The sequence below is a fragment of the Gallus gallus genome, chromosome 11, assembly GCF_016699485.2.
Source record: "Gallus gallus isolate bGalGal1 chromosome 11, bGalGal1.mat.broiler.GRCg7b, whole genome shotgun sequence".
Classification (NCBI taxonomy): domain Eukaryota; kingdom Metazoa; phylum Chordata; class Aves; order Galliformes; family Phasianidae; genus Gallus; species Gallus gallus.
This window is the reverse complement of record NC_052542.1, coordinates 15,746,092-15,768,350: the sequence shown is the minus strand read 5'-3', so window position 1 is coordinate 15,768,350 and position 22,259 is coordinate 15,746,092. Positions and strand designations below refer to the sequence as shown.

The 22,259-nt window shown below is 37.9% G+C and overlaps 1 protein-coding gene across 6 annotated transcripts in view; it reads right to left on the bottom strand.

Moving 5' to 3' along the window:
• CDH13 (cadherin 13) overlaps positions 1-22,259 on the bottom strand; it is a 432,936-nt gene that overhangs the window by 276,084 nt on the left and 134,593 nt on the right. For all 6 annotated transcript variants that reach the window (NM_001396286.1, NM_001001760.2, XM_015292521.4 and 3 more), the window contains exon 3: positions 6,517-6,725. In NM_001396286.1, coding sequence (NP_001383215.1) covers positions 6,517-6,725 — 209 coding nt within the window. The remainder of the gene's footprint in view (positions 1-6,516; positions 6,726-22,259) is intronic.

Here is a 22,259-nt window from a genome sequence, read left to right as displayed (position 1 = left end):
AGGCACCAGCCTAGCAATAGAAGCAAGGCTCTGCTGTAGAGCTGAGCAAAGGGGGAGCATGGCTGCATGTGAAAAACCATAACCCCTGTGCACTACACCACGGCATTTAGAGGGTCAATTTGCAGTATCCCAGGGAAGAGGTACAGGAATCACATCTGCACGGCACTGCCAGGCAGAACTCCTGCTTTGTGGGTTTGACCTAAAGCCTGCTGGAATCTGATTACTTCAGGGGGTTCTGGATCAGAGTGAAGGATAAAAAGGAAAATTAAGTGACTGGAATTTTTATAGAAAATAGCTTATTTCAGTGGCTAAGGAGATTTACTATAATAAAGGAGTGCTGTTGTTTCCAAACAGCAAGTGGAGGCTTTTTATAAAAATATAGCAAAAAAAAAAAAAGAAAAAAAAAGGGCAGCTAAGTAATACTACAGAATGACCCATTGATGAGAACAAGATCTTGCTTTCATTGACATTAATTAAGATGTATTCTGTGAAACCTGCACTGTAGTGTTGCATCCTTCCACTGATGATTAAAGTGGGGAAGAGTCATTCACCAAAATTTCACCAACCCACAGGTGTTATATTCTAAAGTCACTTACAGCTCAGATTTTAATGCATGAAGCCCAAGTCAATGGGTGTTCACAGTGTTATAAAGAGCAGAAGTAATACAAAGTTGTTCATTTCACAACTAATAGGGAAGATTACTATGTCAAGTTTTCTGTCAACTGAGCATAAAAGCAAGAAGAGACATTTAGACATTTTTCTTGGTTTGCTCTTTAAGAAAACTCATGTTTATATGCCTAAGGGAAACCGACATGTCCAAAGGGGAAGCACTTCCACAGATTATCTGGAAGTAATTCTATTTTACATGCTGTTCCGATCAGCATAATAATTCATTGGTATGTCATATATTGATATACCCCTGTGACTTTATTTTGTGCCTTAAAATGAAAAGCAGAACACGGTATTTTATTCATGCAATGCATTACTTCTTGTAGCAACTGCTATATGCAAATCTAATAATACGAAACTCTTCTAGACTGTTTGTCAATATCTCATATGAGATTCCATCTTCATGCTTTTGCACAGTCATTTTCAGCCTATTTGGAACTCTATTCTAAACTGGAAAAATGTTAGCATACATTAATTGGAACAATTGCTTGCTATATCAGAGAGGTTGATTCTTGATCTTACTTTCCAAATGAATTATTGAACTGCCAGATTACAAAACTCAACCACTCACTTCCTCGTGCAAGTATTTTTTCTGCAAGAGAATCATAATAAGATTATTGATCCTTTCTCATCTGTTCTAAGGCAGAAAGCTATGCATGTAGGATTTAAGGCTCTGGGCGCTTTTTATCTCATATCAATAAAATTTGCAATCTCTGTACTTCAAGGATAAAACAGAGAAGTAAGGCATAAATAAGAAACACTAACATTTAAATCCGAGGAGTTTAGTTCCATTATACCTCTTTGATACTTTAGGAAATAGAGGCACAGGCATTGAGGCAGTGACTCAGGAGAAGGAATTCAGGCTTGAAGAGCACAGGGCAAGCTCCACACCAGGCTGCCTCTCCCATCCTCTCTATAATAGATTGTGGAACTGATGTTGGGAAAACAATACTTTGAGAAGAGAAAATTCACAAGCAGTCTATCTGACCAGCCCCTCGCTGTTACAAAGTGGACTGGACAGAGTAGCAGGACTCCTGCAACCTCATTTCCTTCGATGTGAGCTACTGCTGGAGACAATTTTAAACTTTCCTCATCTACAACATGCTGTCTCAGGGAGCGCTCCTCCCTCTTATCTCTTCTTTTCCTTTTCCATCTAGTGCCTGAAAAGTGTCCTGAGGGTTTGACAGTTTCTAATTTAATCATTTCATCCTTCTGTATGGAAGACTGCTGAGCGCCATACAGTGAAGTTACTACCAGCCTGGAATTCCTGAATATCTGCTTGTCCTCTTATCTGCTTTGGTGCCAGACTCTTGATATCTAACTCCTCTCACACAGCGTCTGTGATGCTGTAACAAATAAAAGTTCTAAATAATTCTCTTTGCTGTGGAAAATAAAGGCTGCATTTGCCACCACACACACAAAAAAAAGCCTATCTGTAGAGAAAGGCTATTTCCTAAGGATTTCTTTTAGCAAAAAGTCTACTAGGAGTTTAGTTATTAAAACCAGCATTAGATTATAAAGAGGGAGCAGGACTAAGAAATACCCATTCTGTTTAGCCATGGAGGACACAGTTCAATTCCCAGCTAGCTGCATTCTTCAACACACCATTTTTTAATGGGCCACTAAAAACAGTTTGGATATACCTTCTGTCCTTCACAAAAGCAAACTTTTAAAGTAAACAAATAAATGCTTTCACTAATGTCCAGTCAAGTGCTCAGATGTGATGGAATTTCCCTCTATTAGTCCTTCAAAACAAAGCAGGCACTTGATGAGGCATAATTTTGAATTATTGCCCCTCATCAATTCTGTCAGTTTGTTCCCTACTAGGGTTCCATGAGTGATTTATTTTTCCATTAGAGATCCCTAGCAGTTCTATGAATTATTCAGAATGAGCCTAAAGTTCATTTTTGGGACTCCTGGGTGAATCAAAATATTTCCACATACATATATAATATCTCAAGCAGTCAAGACCTAGCCATGTGAAAGGTAATTAAGCAAACATGAGGCAAAGTAGAGCATATGCACAGATGTATGCCTCATCAGCGCTGCCCTAAGCTGAAAGTAAGTGGACTTCATTCCTTCCACTGTCAGAAAGCACTCTGACTGCCCATGGGTACAAGTACATACATGCATTTAACTATAAAGACACCACCACCCTATGATGCTGCACCCTCCATGTGCCCATAGCAACTCTTCTGTGCACTCATATCCCACATCTGACAGAAATCTGATGTACAGGACTCAGTTTCTTCTGTCACTCGCTGTGCAACGTACTGTGATCAAAGAGCAACAGCCAAGTTGGCTGACGATGCTGAGGAACTATCCATCTTCTCATATTGCAGTCATGGCCATCGTACAATGGAAAGCTGCAAGCTCTGCAGAGCTCATATGTCTCTGGCAGAAGAGTAAGGAAACATGACCTTTAGACTCAAAAAGCAGAATTATACCGCAAGTGGTACTCTAACAGTCAGTGATTGTATTAGGGCCTTGGAGGTACTTAATCACCTACGACTCATCAGTGAGGCCATCTAGAATCTTCCCACATCTTCAGCAGGAAATAATCATATACCTCAACCACTAGAATACCAAAAGCTTTCTGCTCTTTTTAAGCTTTAAATACTTCTGATATTCCTCTCAAGTACGTTTGGTAGTAATCACCCTTCAAAGTCTCAGGAATTACACTATCTTCTTCCAGGCTCAGCCTGCCTGTCAGCACATTAGAGATTGCTGTTGCCAGTCATTTCCAAACATGTTGGGAATCTACTATTAGCAGTATTAACAATGGGATTTCACAGATGTAGGTCGCATGCTTTCAGTAAAGAAATGGCAGTTGCTGACAATGGGGAAATATACTAACCTTAATAGCTTGCCCAGAGAGGTTGTGAATTCCCCATCCCTGGATCTGTTCAAGGCCAGGCTGGATGGGACTCTGGGCAGTCTGGTATTAGACAAGCAGGCTGGTGGCCCTGCATGCAGCAGGGGGGTTGGAGCTTGATGACCCTTGAGGTCCCTTCCAACCCAAGCCATTCTAGGATTCTATGATTATCCCTTAATTAAACAAGGTAGTTTAAGTACTGAATGCTGAGCAACGCTCTGGCATGTGATCATCATAACCCTACAAAATCATGCTGAAATATTAGGGCTCCATCTGAGCACTTCTTAGCCAAGGCTCCTTGCCTTAACAGATGGAGCTGTTCTGCTGTTTCCATGCTTACATATTCAGCCCATAAAAGTAGAGAATTCAGTTCAAATTTATCAGAAAAATCACATCAGATAGGATGCTGTAATCTCTATATCCTTCTGAGGTATGACAAACAGAAAGACAATGCAGTCGGTCATGTTTAAAATAGGCAAATAATAGCTGAAATTGTTGCTAAAAATATTTAAGAGCTACAGAATACTAGCTGAGGTCAAGCAGGACAACCAGCCCCAAGACATTTATATCATCTTGAAGAAGGGTTGATCCTCATTACATGGATTTCCTGGCTCACAGTAATGCATCATCTAAATCCCAAAGGTGCTACACACAACAAGAATCAATATACCAGAAAAACAATGTTTTAGTTATGAGCTGAATTTCAAAATTCATGAAGTAATGGTGAACACAGGTAGAGATAATGTTACGAGGTTGCTCTGTGTAGCCACCCACAAGAGAAGACTGGGAAGAGCAGAGTATGTCAGGTCCAGTCTGGGTCTTCTCTCTCTGAAGCAACACAGAGTGGTTGTAACAGAACCTAGGACTGGGACCAAGTAGATTTGGCTTCTGAATGCAGATAGTCTGATGATAAGTTTCAATACTAGATATTAATGGAACATTTTGAGAAAAGACTGTCTGGAACCTGAATAGGATATAAAGAGAAAAGACCACTAATAAAGCTCTGTTGTAGTCAACACAAACACACATCTGTTAATTTCTGCTCAGCAGGCAAAACTTCCCCAAGATCATAACTTCCACAGAATATCTCCCTTAAAAAGGCAGGGAAGAGTTGCTTCTCTAAGTAATTCAGTATAACAGCATCAGAATATGATTCTCAGAGAACTGGATCTTCACAAAGAAGCCAATCCCATTAAGTTTAACTCCAGTCTTCCAGTTGGGATGTTTCAAACTTCTATGCAGATTCAGTAACTTCCAGCTGGAGAATGATAATCACCATTTTTAAACAGCTCCTAAGCTTTCAAAAACCTAGAGTTAAATCAAAGTCATTATCATTTTCTTGCAAATGCATCAGAAGGAACATGTCTTGCTAGTTTGAGACCAAGGACAGCTAAGTGCCCAGGTCATCTGAGTGTACTTTTTGTACTCTGAGTTTGATGGCGTGTGGTCCTGAATCCACAGCCCTGACACATAAGAGTCTCTCAAGTATGACTTTGTTAAAATTGAACTTTCTGAAGATACGGCATATTTAAATAAAATTAAATTCTCTCTAAGTGTTCTGATCAGCTCTCTGCACAGTTACACATTCTGATACTTTTCCCCTGCTAGCAATCTACATTCACACCTCATACTGCTTAAAGTGCAGATCAAAACCTTTCCTCAGCCACAGACTTTCAGAAGTTTGTTCACCCCTTCCCTTGAAGCTTTTTTTTAAGAGAAAAACTTAAGTTACACTAAACTACTGTTAGAAACACAATGAAAACTTTAACAGCTGAAAGTCTAAATACCAAAATATAATAACAGATAAGTGATTCTCATCATGGCTTCTTTATGATTCCTTAGAATTATAGGCCTACAGCAGTACTAGGTTTAATTGTGTAGGAAATCACTATCTTGCCTGCCTCTTTACTAAATGCCAGGATAGAGAAACGAAGGCTACTTCACATTCCTTTCTGTTACTCTCATGGGTGTGGAGTAAACATTTCAATCAATTTGTTAAGCACTTTTCCCCAGACTATATGGTTGATACTACGCTGAAATTCCAAACTGGGAAAAAAAAAAAAAGAAAGAAAGAAAAAAAAAAAAGGATACAGAAATGAGTGGGCAAAGTGGATGTAACATTATAATGCAATAGAAAGTGCAGCAATGACATGAAGGTTGCAAAGTCCTAGGCTGCAGCAAGTGAGGATACACTCAACTGCAACAGCCCTGAGCACAGAAACAAAGGAAAAGAATCTGCATACCCTTAGAAGGTCTCAGGTAGGCAAGGATCTCCAGCAATATACTTTTGCCTCCACTTCCACTCTTAAATGAGGTCTGGGAAGGGGTGGATCCTGGCTCCAACCCTTCTGGTCACTCAGGTGCATTGATTGCACTGAGCTCCCCTGGGCTGGCCCTGCCTTCCCACCAGGTGCTCAATCACTGCTTCAAGCTGTGACTTAGCATTTCTGCTACAGTGGAACAAACTCAGCAGGGCAGACAGACATACTGACAGAGAGTAAATGAGTAAATATGGATTGGAATTTGCACTCAGAAGTTGATGTAGTATAACATATAATGACATAAGATAATCAGACCTGTATGAAAATTTAACTTCCACAGCATAAAATTAATTTCCATGTCTTTAAGACTTACAACAAATATGAAGCAGTAAACTCTAAATTAACTATTTTGAGTATGACTTTTCCATTTGCCAAACTGGTTATCTGACCTAAGTACATCAGAAGAACTTGCCGATTTTGATACTTAGGCTCTCTCATTTGAGTCAATTCTGTTTGAATATTTAGTATTTACACCTGAAGATATAATACATCTTTCAAAATCTGGAAAAATTATACTCTACTACATTAAACTAAGTGCTAAATTGTTACAGCAATCTCTCTGCTAACAGATTCAAACTGCTTATAGTCCTAGATGGCACATGTAAGTACCTAGCAGCATTTCTTTCTTCTAGTCTTTGGTATTTATCTTACCTTTAATGCATCGTGCTTCTCATCAGCTCCAACAATCAAAATTTCTGCCATATCCTCAGCATGCTCAGACCGTGCATGGACAAACAAAGCTCTGCCAGCTTCTGATACATTCTTCAGTGCAACTAAAGATCCATCGTGTTCCACCTTAAAGTCTGGGTTAGAAACTTCGAAGTTCAATTTGTTATTCCCCTTGCAGTCATCAAACACCACTGGGGAAAAAAAGAAATAGAAAGAAAAATGAGAAAATGTAACTTTAAGCATCCACTTTGGAACACGGACTACAAAACTGTTTGTTATTTTCTTATGTACAGATCTCATGGAGAAATGGCTCCAATCTAAAGGAATTCTTTCAAACATTATATTTGCATGGCTACAATATTTCATAGACAATCTTATGATTGGCCATACTAACAGCGGAGGGAGGAGATAAACACACTTCAAACACAAACATCTTCTGATCACTCAAAGCAAAAGCACAAAATGCACACCTAATTCTACAAAGTGGACAAAAGCAACAGAGGCCTTGCTATTCTCCTCATTCACTGTAAGAGGTGAGATATAAATGCTCTTCTACTGCCCAAGTGGCTTCAGATATCCAACATATTTTTCTTCAGTTTTGCTGTTGGCTGTTTGCAAAATACTCAATTTCACATTCTACTGCAAAAGTGTTACATAATTAAAAAAACAAATTACTGTGTTTCTTATTATTCTTATTAACCACCTGTAGTGATGCATGAGCTGCACTACCAATATACCCAAAAAGAACTCTTATTTAAAAACCAGCTTTCAAAACCCCTGTTTCACTTCACATGAGGTACTTAAAATATTTATGAAAGCCAAAAGCCAACAGAGAGAGAAAAATGTCCCTAAAGACAAAGATGTGACACTTTGCCTCAAGTTCCTTCTCTCAGCCCAGTAGATTCACTTTGCTCAAAACACTGCAACAAACATTACTGGTGTAATTACAGCCATATGATTAAGAGGTCTTTATCACAAACTTTTAATTTCTAAGCAAACTTCTCCTGTTTTGACACCTGAATGACATATTTACATGTGTGATGCTTGCTTTTTTTTTTCCCCTAGACAATCTGTTCTATATTTCATACCTGTTCCTCAAGTTACTGTGCTGTAGAATTTTGCTTATCTGTACGCTATTTTCGTTCTACATTTCAATTCCACTGCACCCTTAAAAGCTGCCTTACAGACAGGGATACAGACTACAGATGATCAAAGACAATAGTTTTACTGAAAGCAAAACACTTTTAATGATTTTTTAAATTCATTGTATGGATTATCTTGATCAGTATTTTTAAAGGAAAAAGAAGGGAAATCCTAGATTCTCTCACAGCTTGGCGAAATCCTAGAGGTAAAACACAGACATTCTCATAGTGGATGGCCACACATTTGCCACTTCATTGAATTTTGCTGAAAGCAAGAGAGATTATAAATAAAAAAAGAAACCAGAAGGATTTTGATGGAAGGTTCTTTGTTGGCAAGGCCTCCCTGGTGTTAAACCACCCCTTGCAGCTGATGTCAGTGATATGACAGGCATTTAACAGATTCTCTGTAATCTCCTAAAGCTATCAGCCCACTAAAAGACAAAATTTCCTTGTCACCACAAATGTGCGAAATTGAAATTCTCTATGCTAATCACCATATAGATTACAGTCTTGATGAATTATGAGTGTATTCTCATTTACCTTACTCTTCTCCATCCTTTAAAAAACAATGGCACAGTGCCTTTGGCAGGTACCTTGTTATACTGAATCAGTCTGTACTTCTCACAGTCCAAAGCTGCTGGTGACCTAATGGTCTATTAATAGCACACAACTGGAAGATTTGGCATCTCTATTTGACAAATTCATCATGTCAAGAATAAGATGTCACTCAGCAAAGCTTAAATAAAACAAAAGAAAGCCTAACAACTATGACAGAGTAACCATTTAAAAACAAATGTCGGAGTTTGGAGTGATAGTATAGCCAAATAGCACAAGACACATTCAGACAGCAGCCACTCTCTGTTGTTTTCCTGCAGGTGGGGTGAGGCTGCTGGGAGCTCACCTCTCCCACCTTGCTGCTCTGTATCATTTCTTGAGGTGCTTGCATTGCTGCCATCTGCATGCATTGCGGAAATTCAAAGGCCACATGCAGAGCTGACACACGGAATTAGAAGCAGTAGTTGAATGTATATTTCATATTCACTTGGAGTTATGAATTTGGGACTTTCAGACCTTTTATATTTGCTCGTACATTGGGCCTGCTTTATGAAACTCTGCACTTTTTCCAACAAAGAGCAGAAGCGAAGTTGCTTGAAAGTGAGAAACTTTTCTTACCATATCTCATCCAAAAGCACTGATGCTTTCAATTCCCAAGTCTACCACAGTAACGAAGGTATGTGACAAGGTTAGTAGCAAGGAGAAGGAAAGAAAATGAAAGGGCTATAAGAAGTAGTGATATGTAGGAGAGAAATTAGAAGTGGATGGAAGGAGATGAAGCGATCATAAGGATAGAGAACACTGAAGATTATGTGGACCAGGGGCCAACAGAGATGAAGTCGAAGCAAGCTGTTAAATTATTACGAGAGTTGAAAAGAAATGTAGCCTTAGATAAAATCTCTATTCTGAAGTGAGAGGGAAATGTGGACTTTATGAGAGCGATGATGCCTTCTGGATTGGGATTACCAGGGAACATCACAGGAGATGATATTAAATTCCAAATAATTCTCACAGTGCCACTCACCAGGAACATCTGCTTCCTTAAACTCATGTGGCTTCTGGGAAAAAGCCAATGAAGATACCCAAAACTATACACAGGCTGTCTGTACCAAGCTCCAGTATCAGCTATGTGGCCTATGGAGCTAGTCCTGACACCAACCACACGTCCCTGGCCACACAAAGCCTGTATACAATGTAAAAGCTATGAAGAGTGATAGTGAAGTACTTATGCCCACCAAGATCAAACGTACTAATCAGTAGAACAAGAAAGCAGAGATGTTTTTTGAGATATGGGTTGTGGGAAGATTCAGATACTGAAGAAAGCTTTCTAGCTAACCATTAAAAGAGGGTGCTGAGCAGATGTTGAATAGCTATAATTGTGGGGTTTCAACTAGAGGTTAATCCAAAATCATTCACAATCAATCTCAGTGCCTAATCCTGTTTCAGAAGAAAAGGACGGACTAGTTAGCAACTTGAAATCTCTTCCATATATTCAAGATCTACATTCATTATATTTCCGTGTCCATTGGTGTCTACACTAGACTTATATCTGTGAGGTTCCCTCAAGTAAAGAAAAGCTATAAGAATGCAGTGAACTAATCACTGTATCCTACTATATAGCTGTTCCAGCTAGGTGAGTGCTGAGCTAGATTTGACACTGGAAAGAGCCTGGAATCTCTCTTAGGACTGATGGAAACTCGGGCATGGGACTGAGATATTCTGAAACCAACATGAACAAGCACGTGGAAGAAGAAAGGAAACATCTCAGAGAGTTCCACTGAGACAAAGTGTGATCAAAGTTGCTATTGTATTTCTCTCTTCAGAAATAAAACATGACATTACAAACAGTTGTCTTAATAAGATCTTTTCAGATTAGTATTTAAACAGTGCCCAAATAACAAAAAACAAAAATAGTTACCAAAGTCTATGTCAGTTGGATGGATTTGCTCTAAGAAGTCTGCTAAGGGGAGAGAGGAGATGAAGCCATCTGGCAGTCTAACACGAAAATGATGTCTCCCAGTCTATAACATTTTGCTGCCTGACAACCATGATGACATATATTTATGATGTATTATGTTTATGATGTTCACGCACTTCTCACAGAGATTAGGTATTAGGAAAGCCATGGGACAGATGACTGACATTATTCATACTACCCAGCTGCAGTATAACGGATTGGATGAACAGTAACCTGTTGAGCATCCACATGCACTAAATCTTCCCACATCCTCTTACACACTGACTTGGTGTTAGAGCTTAAGAAGTTTAGCTAGACTGTAGGCTCTCCAGAGCAAAGACCACTTGCTTTCTCTGTGTCTGTAGAGCACTTGAAAAAAGATTATTTATGGTTGGTGCTCCAGGTGCTGCAGGAGGGCAAAAAATTAATAATAGGAGCTGTTCAGCTATAGTCATAAACTAGAATTTTGGAAATGCTGTAGCAGATGACTACAAAGTGACTGTGTCTCATTGTCAAGAACTCAATAGGCAATTAAAAGAAATGATCTAATGTTTATTTACATGAAGGCAGAATTCTTAATTTATTGATGCATATATGACTCTTCTGATGTTGCTAGTCATGCTCCAGCTGCCAAATGAACATCTTTATTGTGCTTAATATGCCATATGGTAACAGACAGGCTCCAAAACTCCATGCAAGCAAAATGAAAATACTGCCAAGCGTTTCCCAATGAAAAACAACATTCATGTCACTCATCTCTCTCTGTTCATTTCTCAGCCTCCTGTATCTACTGCTTCCTGTAGGAAAGCATGTGAGTTGTTCAGAGTATTTTTGTCCACTTTGGTCACGGACTTTGAGTTTATCAGAATCAAGGCAACTAAAAAAAGGATTCTTTTCTAAGACCACAAGTCCATATTGTAATGGTGAGAAACCAAAGATGTGATTTGAAATCTATCTTTAAATCTACTGCCTTTAAAAGATCTCAGCAAGAAATTTCAAGTTCCCAGTATTCATCTTTCAGTACATCCCATGCTGCTGTCATGATGTGCCACATATGTGAGGTTTCTGTACAACCATGAATGTTTTAAAGAGCATTATTTTAAAATATTGGAAGGTTCACAGTAGGACCTCTCTTGTAAACTATGTAAGAAGAAAAAATGCCAAAATAGATTTCTTATATCCAAATGCACATTAAGCTGATATATTCCTCTTTCAAAGTCTTTTTTTTTTCAGAAGTTTAATTTAATTCTCAGAAGTTTAATTTGTTTTCAACAGAAATACAGAATCCATAATTTTCTCTCTGACAAAATCTCTACAGAGGTATTTTGAATAATTAAATACACACATTTATCTATAGACACACAGAACTTACTCTACATATGCACACAAATTTTTATGTTAGCTAATGATGGCTAGCAACAAAACAGCTCTTTAAGTGAGGAAATTTCACATTGAAAATACATAACAAACACAGATTCTTTATTATATCAATGAATGTTAGGATCCTTGTTGTAAATATAGTCTAGCCTTGTTGAAATCACTGGGAGTTGTAGTATCAACACTATTTTATCCTACATTGCTTTTTTAAATCTATTTTAAGACGTAACTTCAGATCAAACTGAAATGATGAGTCGTTTTCTACTACAGAAAGCTGTACCTGAGAGAGGTCTACAGAGGTGAGAAAAGTATGTTACAGCTGCACAAAGGCAAGTTAACTTTCCAGCCCAGCAGGGAACCCTCGTCTGTACTGAAAAGTCTTCCCTGTTCAAAGATATTAGCAAAATACAAAAGTTAGACAGAAACTATTAAACAGACAGTTGATCTTCATTAGCCACTTAGAGAACAGTGATGGTTGAAGCAAATAGAAATGCTTCTGAGTGCTGGAGTATATAAAAACTTACAAACTGCCATGACCTACCAAGGCTCTTGTTAGCAATAAACAATGGCAGTGACTGAATGCAGCAGGTAAGCACAAGGAGGATGGAAACTGGTCACCATGAGGCAGCAGCAGTCACAGCACTGAATGCTGGACTCTGTTATGTGGTGTCACACAGCAGCCCAGCACCAAGTAACAGAAATAAGAAGTGTTACAAGCCTTCAAGAGACCAGTTAGCATGTCAGTGTAGATAGGATGAAATAAGCCTTGAGCCAAAATATCTGGACAACCTAAATTCATCTAAGAATAGATGAGGAAACTGTTACAACAGCTCACAACAGCTGAGAAACAAAAGAAGTCCTGCTTTTCAAGCCAATGTTACTGTCAAATAGGAGAAATGGCTTTTCTCCCTTTCTCTGAGAGGCCTTCAAAATAACCTCTGGAACACGGGCTCTGGTAGAGAACACAAAGCCTGCTTATTTTTGCTGTTTTTCTTCAAGAATGTCTGACTAGGAGAAGAAAAAAAAAAAAAAAACAGAAAGAGAAAAAATCAGTCCCACAACACTTTGGGGAACAAACTAAATCCCAGAAAAGACACAGTCAACAGTTAATTCCAACCTTTGTAAGAAAAATAATTTCTTAGGGCATAAGGCAATTAGAACACATGCAGAGAGATGGAAATGGGGAATGAATGGCGCAGAAACACTGCTAGGAAGTGACTGCTTTCACTCCACAACCAGGTTTTGGGAGCAAGCAATAGTAGTTTTCTTCCAAACTACAAAAACCCATCATGGAGAAGCTCCAAGTTCACTTTAGGAAATCCCTCCTCAGATTTTTGTTCTACGAAGGCAGTTTCTCTAAACTGAATTCTAAGCTAAAAAGTAACAGACAGCAGGAACTGTGTCTGGGCCTGAGGAATTCACTGGGAGGCCAATTCCAAACTTACATTGGAAAGCAGAGCATATCACAGTTTTGGTGCCAGCCCTTACCTCCATCTTCCTATCCCTGGCATATTTAGCAAAGGCTTACCACCACAGTGATATGTATTTTTAACTGGAAAGTAAAGAAGAAAACAAAAAAGAAACAAAAAACTGAGCAAAGATCAAATTTTAGAAAATTGAGGCTTTTTTCCTTCAAATGTGAATTTAGATATTCCATAGCTAAAAGTGTTCTAGAAATAATACGATGGTGCCTTAGAAGAGCTGCAAGCAAGGCTGAAAGATTTCTTCACGCAAAAAAAAATCTCACTGAGTTTTATGAAAATCCTTTTTGCTATATTTTTTTAACAGTTCAATGTTAAATTCTGGTTATGTAACAGAATTGTTACAGAATGAGCTCAAAAAATCCATCAAACAGTGGTGGGCTATTATCTTCTATTGCATGTTTATGATTCTGTTCTATGTATCTTTCTTTATGTGCCCTTTGAAATAAATTATAACGATGACTTATTTAGCATATAGATAGTCAAAAACTGTGGAGATATAAACAACAGTACAATGTTCATCAGAATATTTTAAGGATTGCTGAACACGCAAATGCACATCTATATTCAGCTTCTTTGGAAGAACAAGAACTAAACAACAGACTTGATCTTTGCACACATTTATAATGTCTACAAGAAACAAATTACCTAAACTGACAAACATCTCCATGCAATTCCTGTATGAGGACGAGATCTGAACATATTCCTGTTCAAATCTGCAAATTAGGCCAACAGTTCATCCAGAGGGCACTAGGATGTACCTACCTACCCTTCAGAGAATATCCTTTCAACCGTATGTACTGCAGCTATCAATAGTAACAGTGATTTTTGGCACTGTAAAAATACATGAGAAGAATACAGCACAGATATTAGATAAGCTTCCCCCTAAGGGGGGGGATCTCACCCAGAAGCCAGCCACAGCCAGTGAAAAATGCAACATTTTAGATGGGAATAAACACATTGGTCTCTCTTCCATGTTACCTGGCCACCACCAACAGTCTTTGCAGAGCTGGAAAAATCATTAATGCTTTGAAATTCTCTCATGCACGTCAGTTGAGCCATAGGTGATAGCAGACTAAAGATTTCCTCTGCCTTTATGTAATGGGTATTATGTGTGATTCCAGAATGAACAGCTACCTTCCCACTGAAGAACCACCTTAGCAAATCTCTGCTCCATCTGTGTTTACCTCCTGTTATACTGAGTAATGCATTCTGGTGTCTTTGCATTTCTCATCCAGCTCTCTTCTCCTATCTAGCACATCACACAACCACTCGGCTAGATATTGGTATGGCATCAGGTACCCTGAGCTAGAGGTGAACAACCCTGTCCACAACTAGAAGTTATGTTGGTTGGGAGTTCCACGAGTATTTTCACAGAGCACTATGTGATGAAAGTGGCTCTATCGACACCATAGTCAAACATATCTGCCTTTTTTGACAAATACATGTCCCTGTTTATCTTGCCTTATGCTTCCTCTTTTCTTCCTTCAAAACAGAAGGATCCCTCAATTGTATCTCAAGTTCCTCAGCAAATTCCCTTCCAAAACATGACTCCATCAGCAGTCTCTGACTGCTTGAAGTTATGAGAAAATACAGACAGAACACTCATGACTGAAGGCACTCTGTGACAGCTCACAATGCATGATATCTTCATATATCCTTTTGTTGTCTGTTGTCTCATTTAGGGCAAAAATCTAATCAAGTGGAAGGAGCTGTAATGAGTCAACTGAATGTTATCTCAGCTTATTTATTACAATGTAGGCATGCTATTGACTGATCACTTAGGTCAGTGGCTGCACTATAAAGTCATGGTGATACTATAGCTTCTGCTTTAAGCCCTGGAGAAAAATTACTTTTCCAATAAAAATGTGATATTAGTGACTTTGAAGAAAAAAAAAACAAAAATCAAAACTTTAGATGTTATAACACTGTCACTGATGTTCTGAGCACAACACATAGTTCAGTTTAAATGGAACTGTTGTCCTTTTGGAAATGCAGACTTCAAGTGATACTGTATTTGTGTAGCAAGTCTCAAAGGAGCTGTCACATCTATGGGGGAATGTGACATTTCACTGTTAACAGTGTTGATTCTGAACAGTCTAAACGAGCCTGAATCCAGAAGGGATATGTAGAAAAGACTCTTTTAAACTTTTTTAGTTTCAGTGAAAATGTTTCCCATCACAATGCAAATGATCCATACTTTTCCATTTCTGCAGACTAACATAACATTTTGCTAAGAATCCCAGGAGAACATATAATCAAATTAATTTTAGATTCTCACAACATTTTCACAGGCTGATTCCAAGACACAAGCAGACAGAATCAAACACATTCAAATGCATTCAATATGTTGCGGTTCTACAAACTACTGCAAGAAATTTGTCAATGCAAAATTAATTGTATCCTAGAGCAGAGTAAGATAGAAGGTCTGAGTTCATACAGGACTTCCCACTGGGATATAATGTATTATTTCCCTTGAATCCTGGATGAATAAAACTTCAAGAGACAGCATATTCCCAACCATGCATTTGCTTGGCTTCTGCACAAACACAGATCTGATCTTTGAGCAGTCGCCCTAAATGCTACCCAAAACAAGTTGCTTGATATAAGTAATTTATTAAAAAGAAATCAGCTGAGGTTATACCCAGCAGAAGAAGCGGGGTCCCAGGAGATTTAACTATGTAAATAAATTGCTGCCAGCAGATGTCAAAAAGCAAACAAAAAGTAACAAGTGCAGGAAACAACTACAGCACCAAGCAGCACAAAATGTACCTTATTTACACCAGCATGTTTTTAAAATGTCTCCAAAGCCACAAATTTATTTAGTAAAGATTTTCATTTAACTAGGCAATTAAGTGCGAGTCATGGTGCTTTTTCCTCTAAGTTCACGAATAAAACTGTTTGTCGTGAAGGTCAGTTTGTTATAATTACAGTAATCTGTCATTTCTTAATGTGACCTGTTCTAACTTCTTTTCCTCTCCTTTTGTTTTTCTTTTCTTTTATTTATTTTTGTAGCACGTTTTTCTCTAAGACTGGTTTTCTATATTAAGTTAATCACTTGAAATTCTGATCTACAATTAAATGAGCAGAAGATTCCCTAAATCATGCAGATATTTCCATTTGGCTGAAGTTTTTGCCCTAAATAAGAAGCTTACTGAAGGTCAGAAATGAAATATCTGGTCTCATTGGAGAATGACTACTTATATTCTCCTTCAGTATGAAATAAGAATACCTTGGTGTTTTGAGGATAGAAGACGTTACTGGTTTTCATCCTACAGTCAAGCTAACAGCCTCTCTCACTCTACTAGTACAGTAAGACAAAGTCAAAGTGCAGGAGCTTTCCATTAAACAAGCTACCAACACAAAGTGCTTTTCATACAGAGATACTGTCTGGAGGTAGCACTGACTCCATCTTCTCAATCTTGACTCTTGGTTTCTCCTTCTGTGTAAATCCTATCTAATCTATAATTCAACAGAGAGTTACATAGACTGCTTCCCAACATCAAGACTCAAGTCTTGAACTTCAAGACTAAACTCAAGTCTTAGTTCAAGATTAAGAAGCAAAATTATTGGTCAGTACACTCTAGGAAACATTACAGAAACATAAATCCATGGACATCTATATTCAACTGCCCTTCTGGAATCATAATCACAATAAAAGTCTTTCTTGATGTGCAATAATGTTTTCTTTAAAGGCGTCCTCAGAAATAAAGCTTTCAACTTGTGCCTGGTGCAACTAATTTCCAAATAGCACTCAGTGGTAGGAGTTTGTTTCTGAAATAGGGAATGACACATCATTTACAATACATAAAAGGAAATAAGAGTGAGTAATAAATCGACTGTGTAATATTTTCCTTTCAAAATGGATGCTGTAGGTTGCTGCCTATTTTCCCAGCTGTTGAATGAGTAATCCGTGCCTGAAAATGCTCATTAGATCAGTGAATAGTTCAACATTCCCAATGATAAACTGAAACAAAGTTCCTCCTGTTTCTATGAGTGCACCTTTCACCTGCTTATCTTCTCCATCCATGATCCTGACCGAGACATTTCTCCCAGTGCTTTTAGCTGAGTTCTCACCAGCGAGTTCTCTCAACTTTATTTTTAAAGAGTTACAAGTAGAAATATTACTTTTCCATATGGCTCCAAAAAATGAGCAAGCAGTAGACCTGTGCTCCTTTGCAGCCATCAGTCTAAAAACTCTGTTACCGAAATAAAACCCTTGGTCAAAGTTTATGAATAACTTTTGAGAATACCTTCAAAAATCTAAATTACATATAAGTTTGCAAAGTTATAAACTTTTATTTTATTCATGTATCAACACAATTCCAACACAAAAACCATTCTATAAACCACAGCAAATCAACCTCCTAATTGCAGTCTGTAAAGTAAAAAATGTCTATGGATTAAGCAGGAAGGCCACCTCTCAAAACTCTGTTGGATTTTAAACTTGCTCAATTTATCGTTATCTCTTTCAAACAATACCAGAGCTTGACTAACAGCTACAGAACCAAATAACCTTGGTTTGAATTTTGACTCTCACACTAAGATCAGACAAGTAGCACTGCTGAGAACAATGTAATTAAAATTGCAGCATGTAATCTTGCTCTACACAGTCATTCCCAGAACAGTTTCTATTCACATCAAACACAGGCTTTTATACTTTAAAGAAAGACAGTCTTTGGCATCTTGCACAAAGGAACTGACCTGAGGGAAAGTAAATTCTGTCAGTCAAGATCATTTAAAGGAACCTGAAATTTGTTTACCTAGATAAACCAAGGAAAGATCATCAGGCTACTGAGGTTTCCGCTTGTCTTTAATAATGAAGTAAAAAGAAAAAAACAATAATAAGAAAAATAAACAATGTGTAAAACTCAATACAAATTATTTGATGAGCCAGGTGATATTGCTGCTCATGTTTGCTTCTTCAAAGGGTGCTACTGCTACATGGAGGCTCACATTTAAGGAAGTGGTACTGCATATGAAGAAAATGTCATTGAAACGATGTTAATTACTTAAGAAAATTCTACATTTCAAAGATATACTGAGCACTTCCCTCCTTTGGCTGCTTGCAATTTCCAAACGTGAATATCCACTTTCATGTAAATGTGTCCACAGTGTTGCCAGCACACAGTTGGCATCAGTGCAACCACAAGCTAAGGCTGAAATTAATGTAGTGTTTGATTCCAATTCTTTTTGTCAGCTTCAAAAGTGTGAATGAGGCCAATAACCTACTGTTTCTGCAGAAAGCTGCAACCAATCAATAGAAATTTTCATTATTTTAAAGTCCATAGTCAACAAAAAAAAGGTGTAATGAATTGTTAACTGAGCCAGCATTCCAGATATGAACACCCACAATGGGACAGTTTGAACAAAAGCATTATGCTAGAAATGAAAACAGAACATCTCTAGTGTAGAGATTAAGGAGAACAGAATACCTCTAGTGAATAATATTTCTTATATTTCTTATCAGTGTCACATTTATTTTCATACATTGATCACGCTGGAGACGGATCAGCCAAGATGCTAGCCCACAGTACAGTAGTTACAGTAGTGACGTGCTAATCAATACACAACTGAAATGTTATTAACATGTTAAGTACTCCGCTAGATTTAATAAATTACACAGTTATTCTAAGGCAATGTGAGCTCCATGCAGCAAGTGTAGTTGTCAACAGAACAAAAGTTGCCAGTCGTTCAGAGCCAGGTTTACACTTACTCATTTCATTCATATTATAAAATCTAATATTTAACATACTTTCTTTTTTTTCCAAGACAAATAGATGAGAAATGCACCATTTCTCATCTTCTCATAGGCCTGATATATTTGCAATATACATTGCAAATACTCTGATGACTGCACTGGGAATTAATGATATAGATTTTCTCAACTACTGCCTTAGAAGTGTTAAAATGCAGAAATGTGAGCATATCTGTTTGAATAACTGTCTCTTTTCTTTCACATTAGAAAAACTGTAATGATTACAACACTTAGCAGGTTAAAAATGGTAAGTCAATCTTTACTTTGCTTCTAGTTTTAAACTCCTTAAACATCACTAAATCTGTGCCTTTTTCCAGCTCGAGTCTTCTTCCAAAACGTTATTCTCTTGTGACACAATAAAGTGCCATCCTTCTAAACACTGATATATCTCATTTGTGTTGCACTTTGCTCATGGCTACAACTGTGATAAACAGAGAATTCATTTAGTAAATGTGATTTGCCAAAAGTTTTCTATTCACAGAGTGTAATATATTTTTACACATGGATCCTTAGCAACTTCGTAGTATTTCTGAGAACTGAGACATAAATAAAGAATTATGCCATATCAGAGAGTGCATATGAGACATTTACAGATATAGAAACAGAAAGGTTATCAGAAATGCCTTCTCATAATCTAGCAACAATTATAATATCATCAGCTACCCAGACTAGCACGCATCCAGCAAAAAATAAGTGAGTTAACTTCATAGTTTGAAGTTTAAATGACTACTACAGCTAATTAAACTTAGTTCAGTGCTTCTGGAGGCTGCATGTTTGCATTTTAGCACATGCTTTATCCTGGAATAAACAGTTGTCATTCACTCATCAACAGATGGGTCACATTCAAGAGCTGACAAATCCCAGGGAAATGAGAATACAGAAATGCCATACACTTTCTTACAGTTCCCAAGAAAATGAGGTTACATAATGCATGTAAATACAATGCAAAGAAGCAGTTCTGAGTACATACTGAGAGCCCTGCAGACTCCAAGACTATGATCAAACTGTAGTGTCAACATGGTTTCCACAGTGTCGCTTTGGTGATGATTCCAATAACAAAGATTGGTTTTACAACTCTACGCTTGTCTTAAACATTTCAAAGTAATGGATGTAATTACTCACTAGAATCGTTTAACAATAGACTAGAACTTGCATCAATGAATATTAACTACAAATAAAATTAGTTTTCAAGTACCAAAGGCTTTGTGTATTCAGCCTGCTAGACAACTTTCACTCTCCTCCCCAGGCCCCAACTGTTTAGCATAAATATTCTACTATTATAAACTCTTCTTTCTTGAAACTAATGAGATATTATTTTATGGACAATGCCTGCTATTGTATTTCAATGTAGAATGATATAGGTGCACTGTTAACATCATGCTTTTAAGTTGTTCATCTTCTATTATTTTAGGAATGTAAGCTCTTAATCATCACCTCCGAGACCTTTGTTTCCCAAACCTCATTATTAAAATTTTCCTTGCAAAGCTGAAGGCTAAACAAATCCAGATTTAGTGCAGCCCTGGTACAAGTTCATTAATGTTTTGAAGTTTTGCCAGAGAAGTCCAGAATGAGTACATTCTTCACTATGGAGGCTTTCACAGAAGACTAAATTATAGACAGTGAGCTGAATCCCAGACTGGCAAAAACACAAAGCTGCTACCCATTTCCTACACATTGAACAGCCATTCTAGATAAATCCCAGCTCCAACAGAAGAGAATATTTATCTGCAGAAGGAGTCAGAGTCCAGCAGCACTGGCATAAAGAAATGTGTTTAGCTGGCCAACCCTGACAACTGAATAAGAAATAAAATTAATACTCTCTACATTCATACACATCTTTGTCTCTGCAGACCAACCTTTTTACCTTGATAGTATGCTCAGTCTCTAGGCTACTGCACTTGGCTCACATCTTGAGAACAAAAGAATGAGCAAGCAGTGAGAATTAATTTGCTTGGTTCTTCATGGCAATGTTTTTCTTACAGTGATTTACACCTTGCATGCCTTCCTTCCACCAACTCCTCTGCCGACATTACCTTTCCATAGAAGGCTCCTTTACAGTAAGTGACAGTACATTATACTGCTCAACTTAGCTACTTTCCGGAGTTGTTACTAAGTCTAGATTCATCCTCTGGCTTTCCAAAACACCAGCCTATTTCATTGTTGCACTCGCTGTTCCAAAAGGATACTCTGCATTTCCTTGTATTTCTCTGTTTTGTTGTTGTTCCTTCTATATTTTTTTTCTTTTTCGTTCAATTTATCGATAATACCTTCCTTTATAGTTGTGGAAAATAAGCCCAGTCCATCTCAACTTGACGTATGAGGAGCTCTAGGCTCTGAAACTGAGAATTGCACATGTGAGGTCATATCACCAGCCTATTTTAGGCCAACACAAGAACTGATAGTGACCCTCTCAACCGCAGGGATCTGCCATCTGGCCATGGGTCTGTAAGACACTACTCACACGTAATGATCTGAATCAGCACAATTGGTGAAGCTGTGCACCCCAGAAGAATAGCAGACATTTCGACAGAACCATCAAAGTTTGTCTGGGGAGAAACCCAGAACTTCAAGGATAGTTGGTAGGCATTTGTAGAAAAGGCTCGAAATTAACTACCGCCTGATAGAACCATTTGACAATAGTGCTACAAAGACTGTCACTCTCAGAAACAGCAAAGCTTTCCACAGACATGTTAAATTTATTCCATTGTCTCCTTGTACAGAAGCAGTCAGTGTTTTATTCACACTGAAATGGATTTTGGCTACCAGTATTGAAAATTCATTTGTTCAAAATACACACTATGACCCACAGAAATCAGGCACAGGTATAGTAACTACTTGAGAAAGTTCCTCTCAAGGGCAAGCACATGTATAAAATATTGAAATGTTAGACTGGGATGCTAAAATTGGTACTTAGGATTAAATAAGGATGTTTGAAATTCAGCAGTACCAACTTGAGCCGTACCAAATGTTGGATATGGAGAGTAACTAGACAGTAATTTTTGGAAACAGGACATCAAGTGCCTTTCATCATTAGGAATAAAATAAAGTGGATTTGGATGTATTTTTCTATTAACTCTATCATCCACCGCCATGACAGCAGAGAGAACACAGATGCACTGGTACTAGTTAGGGGGTTCATCAAAGCAGCTTCAAATGCCAGGGTCCTATTCCAGTTCCCAGCTAGGCTTTATTTACTTAACATGGATCAGTCTCTTCACAGGCAGACACCACTTCTTCTCCAGTTAGTATAAGTGATACAACACTATTTTCAAATAGCAAAGTAAAGTTGGGTCAGAAGTTGTTGCCACAGGTCTGAAAGGTGCATTATGAAGAATGCACTTGTCCAGGGTGCAAGAAATTAATGCATAATAGTACTTAAGAGGTGTCTTGGGAAGAGTATTTGAGTATTTAAAAACAAACAATGAGATTAAAGAGGTTTACAAAAAGTACAGAAG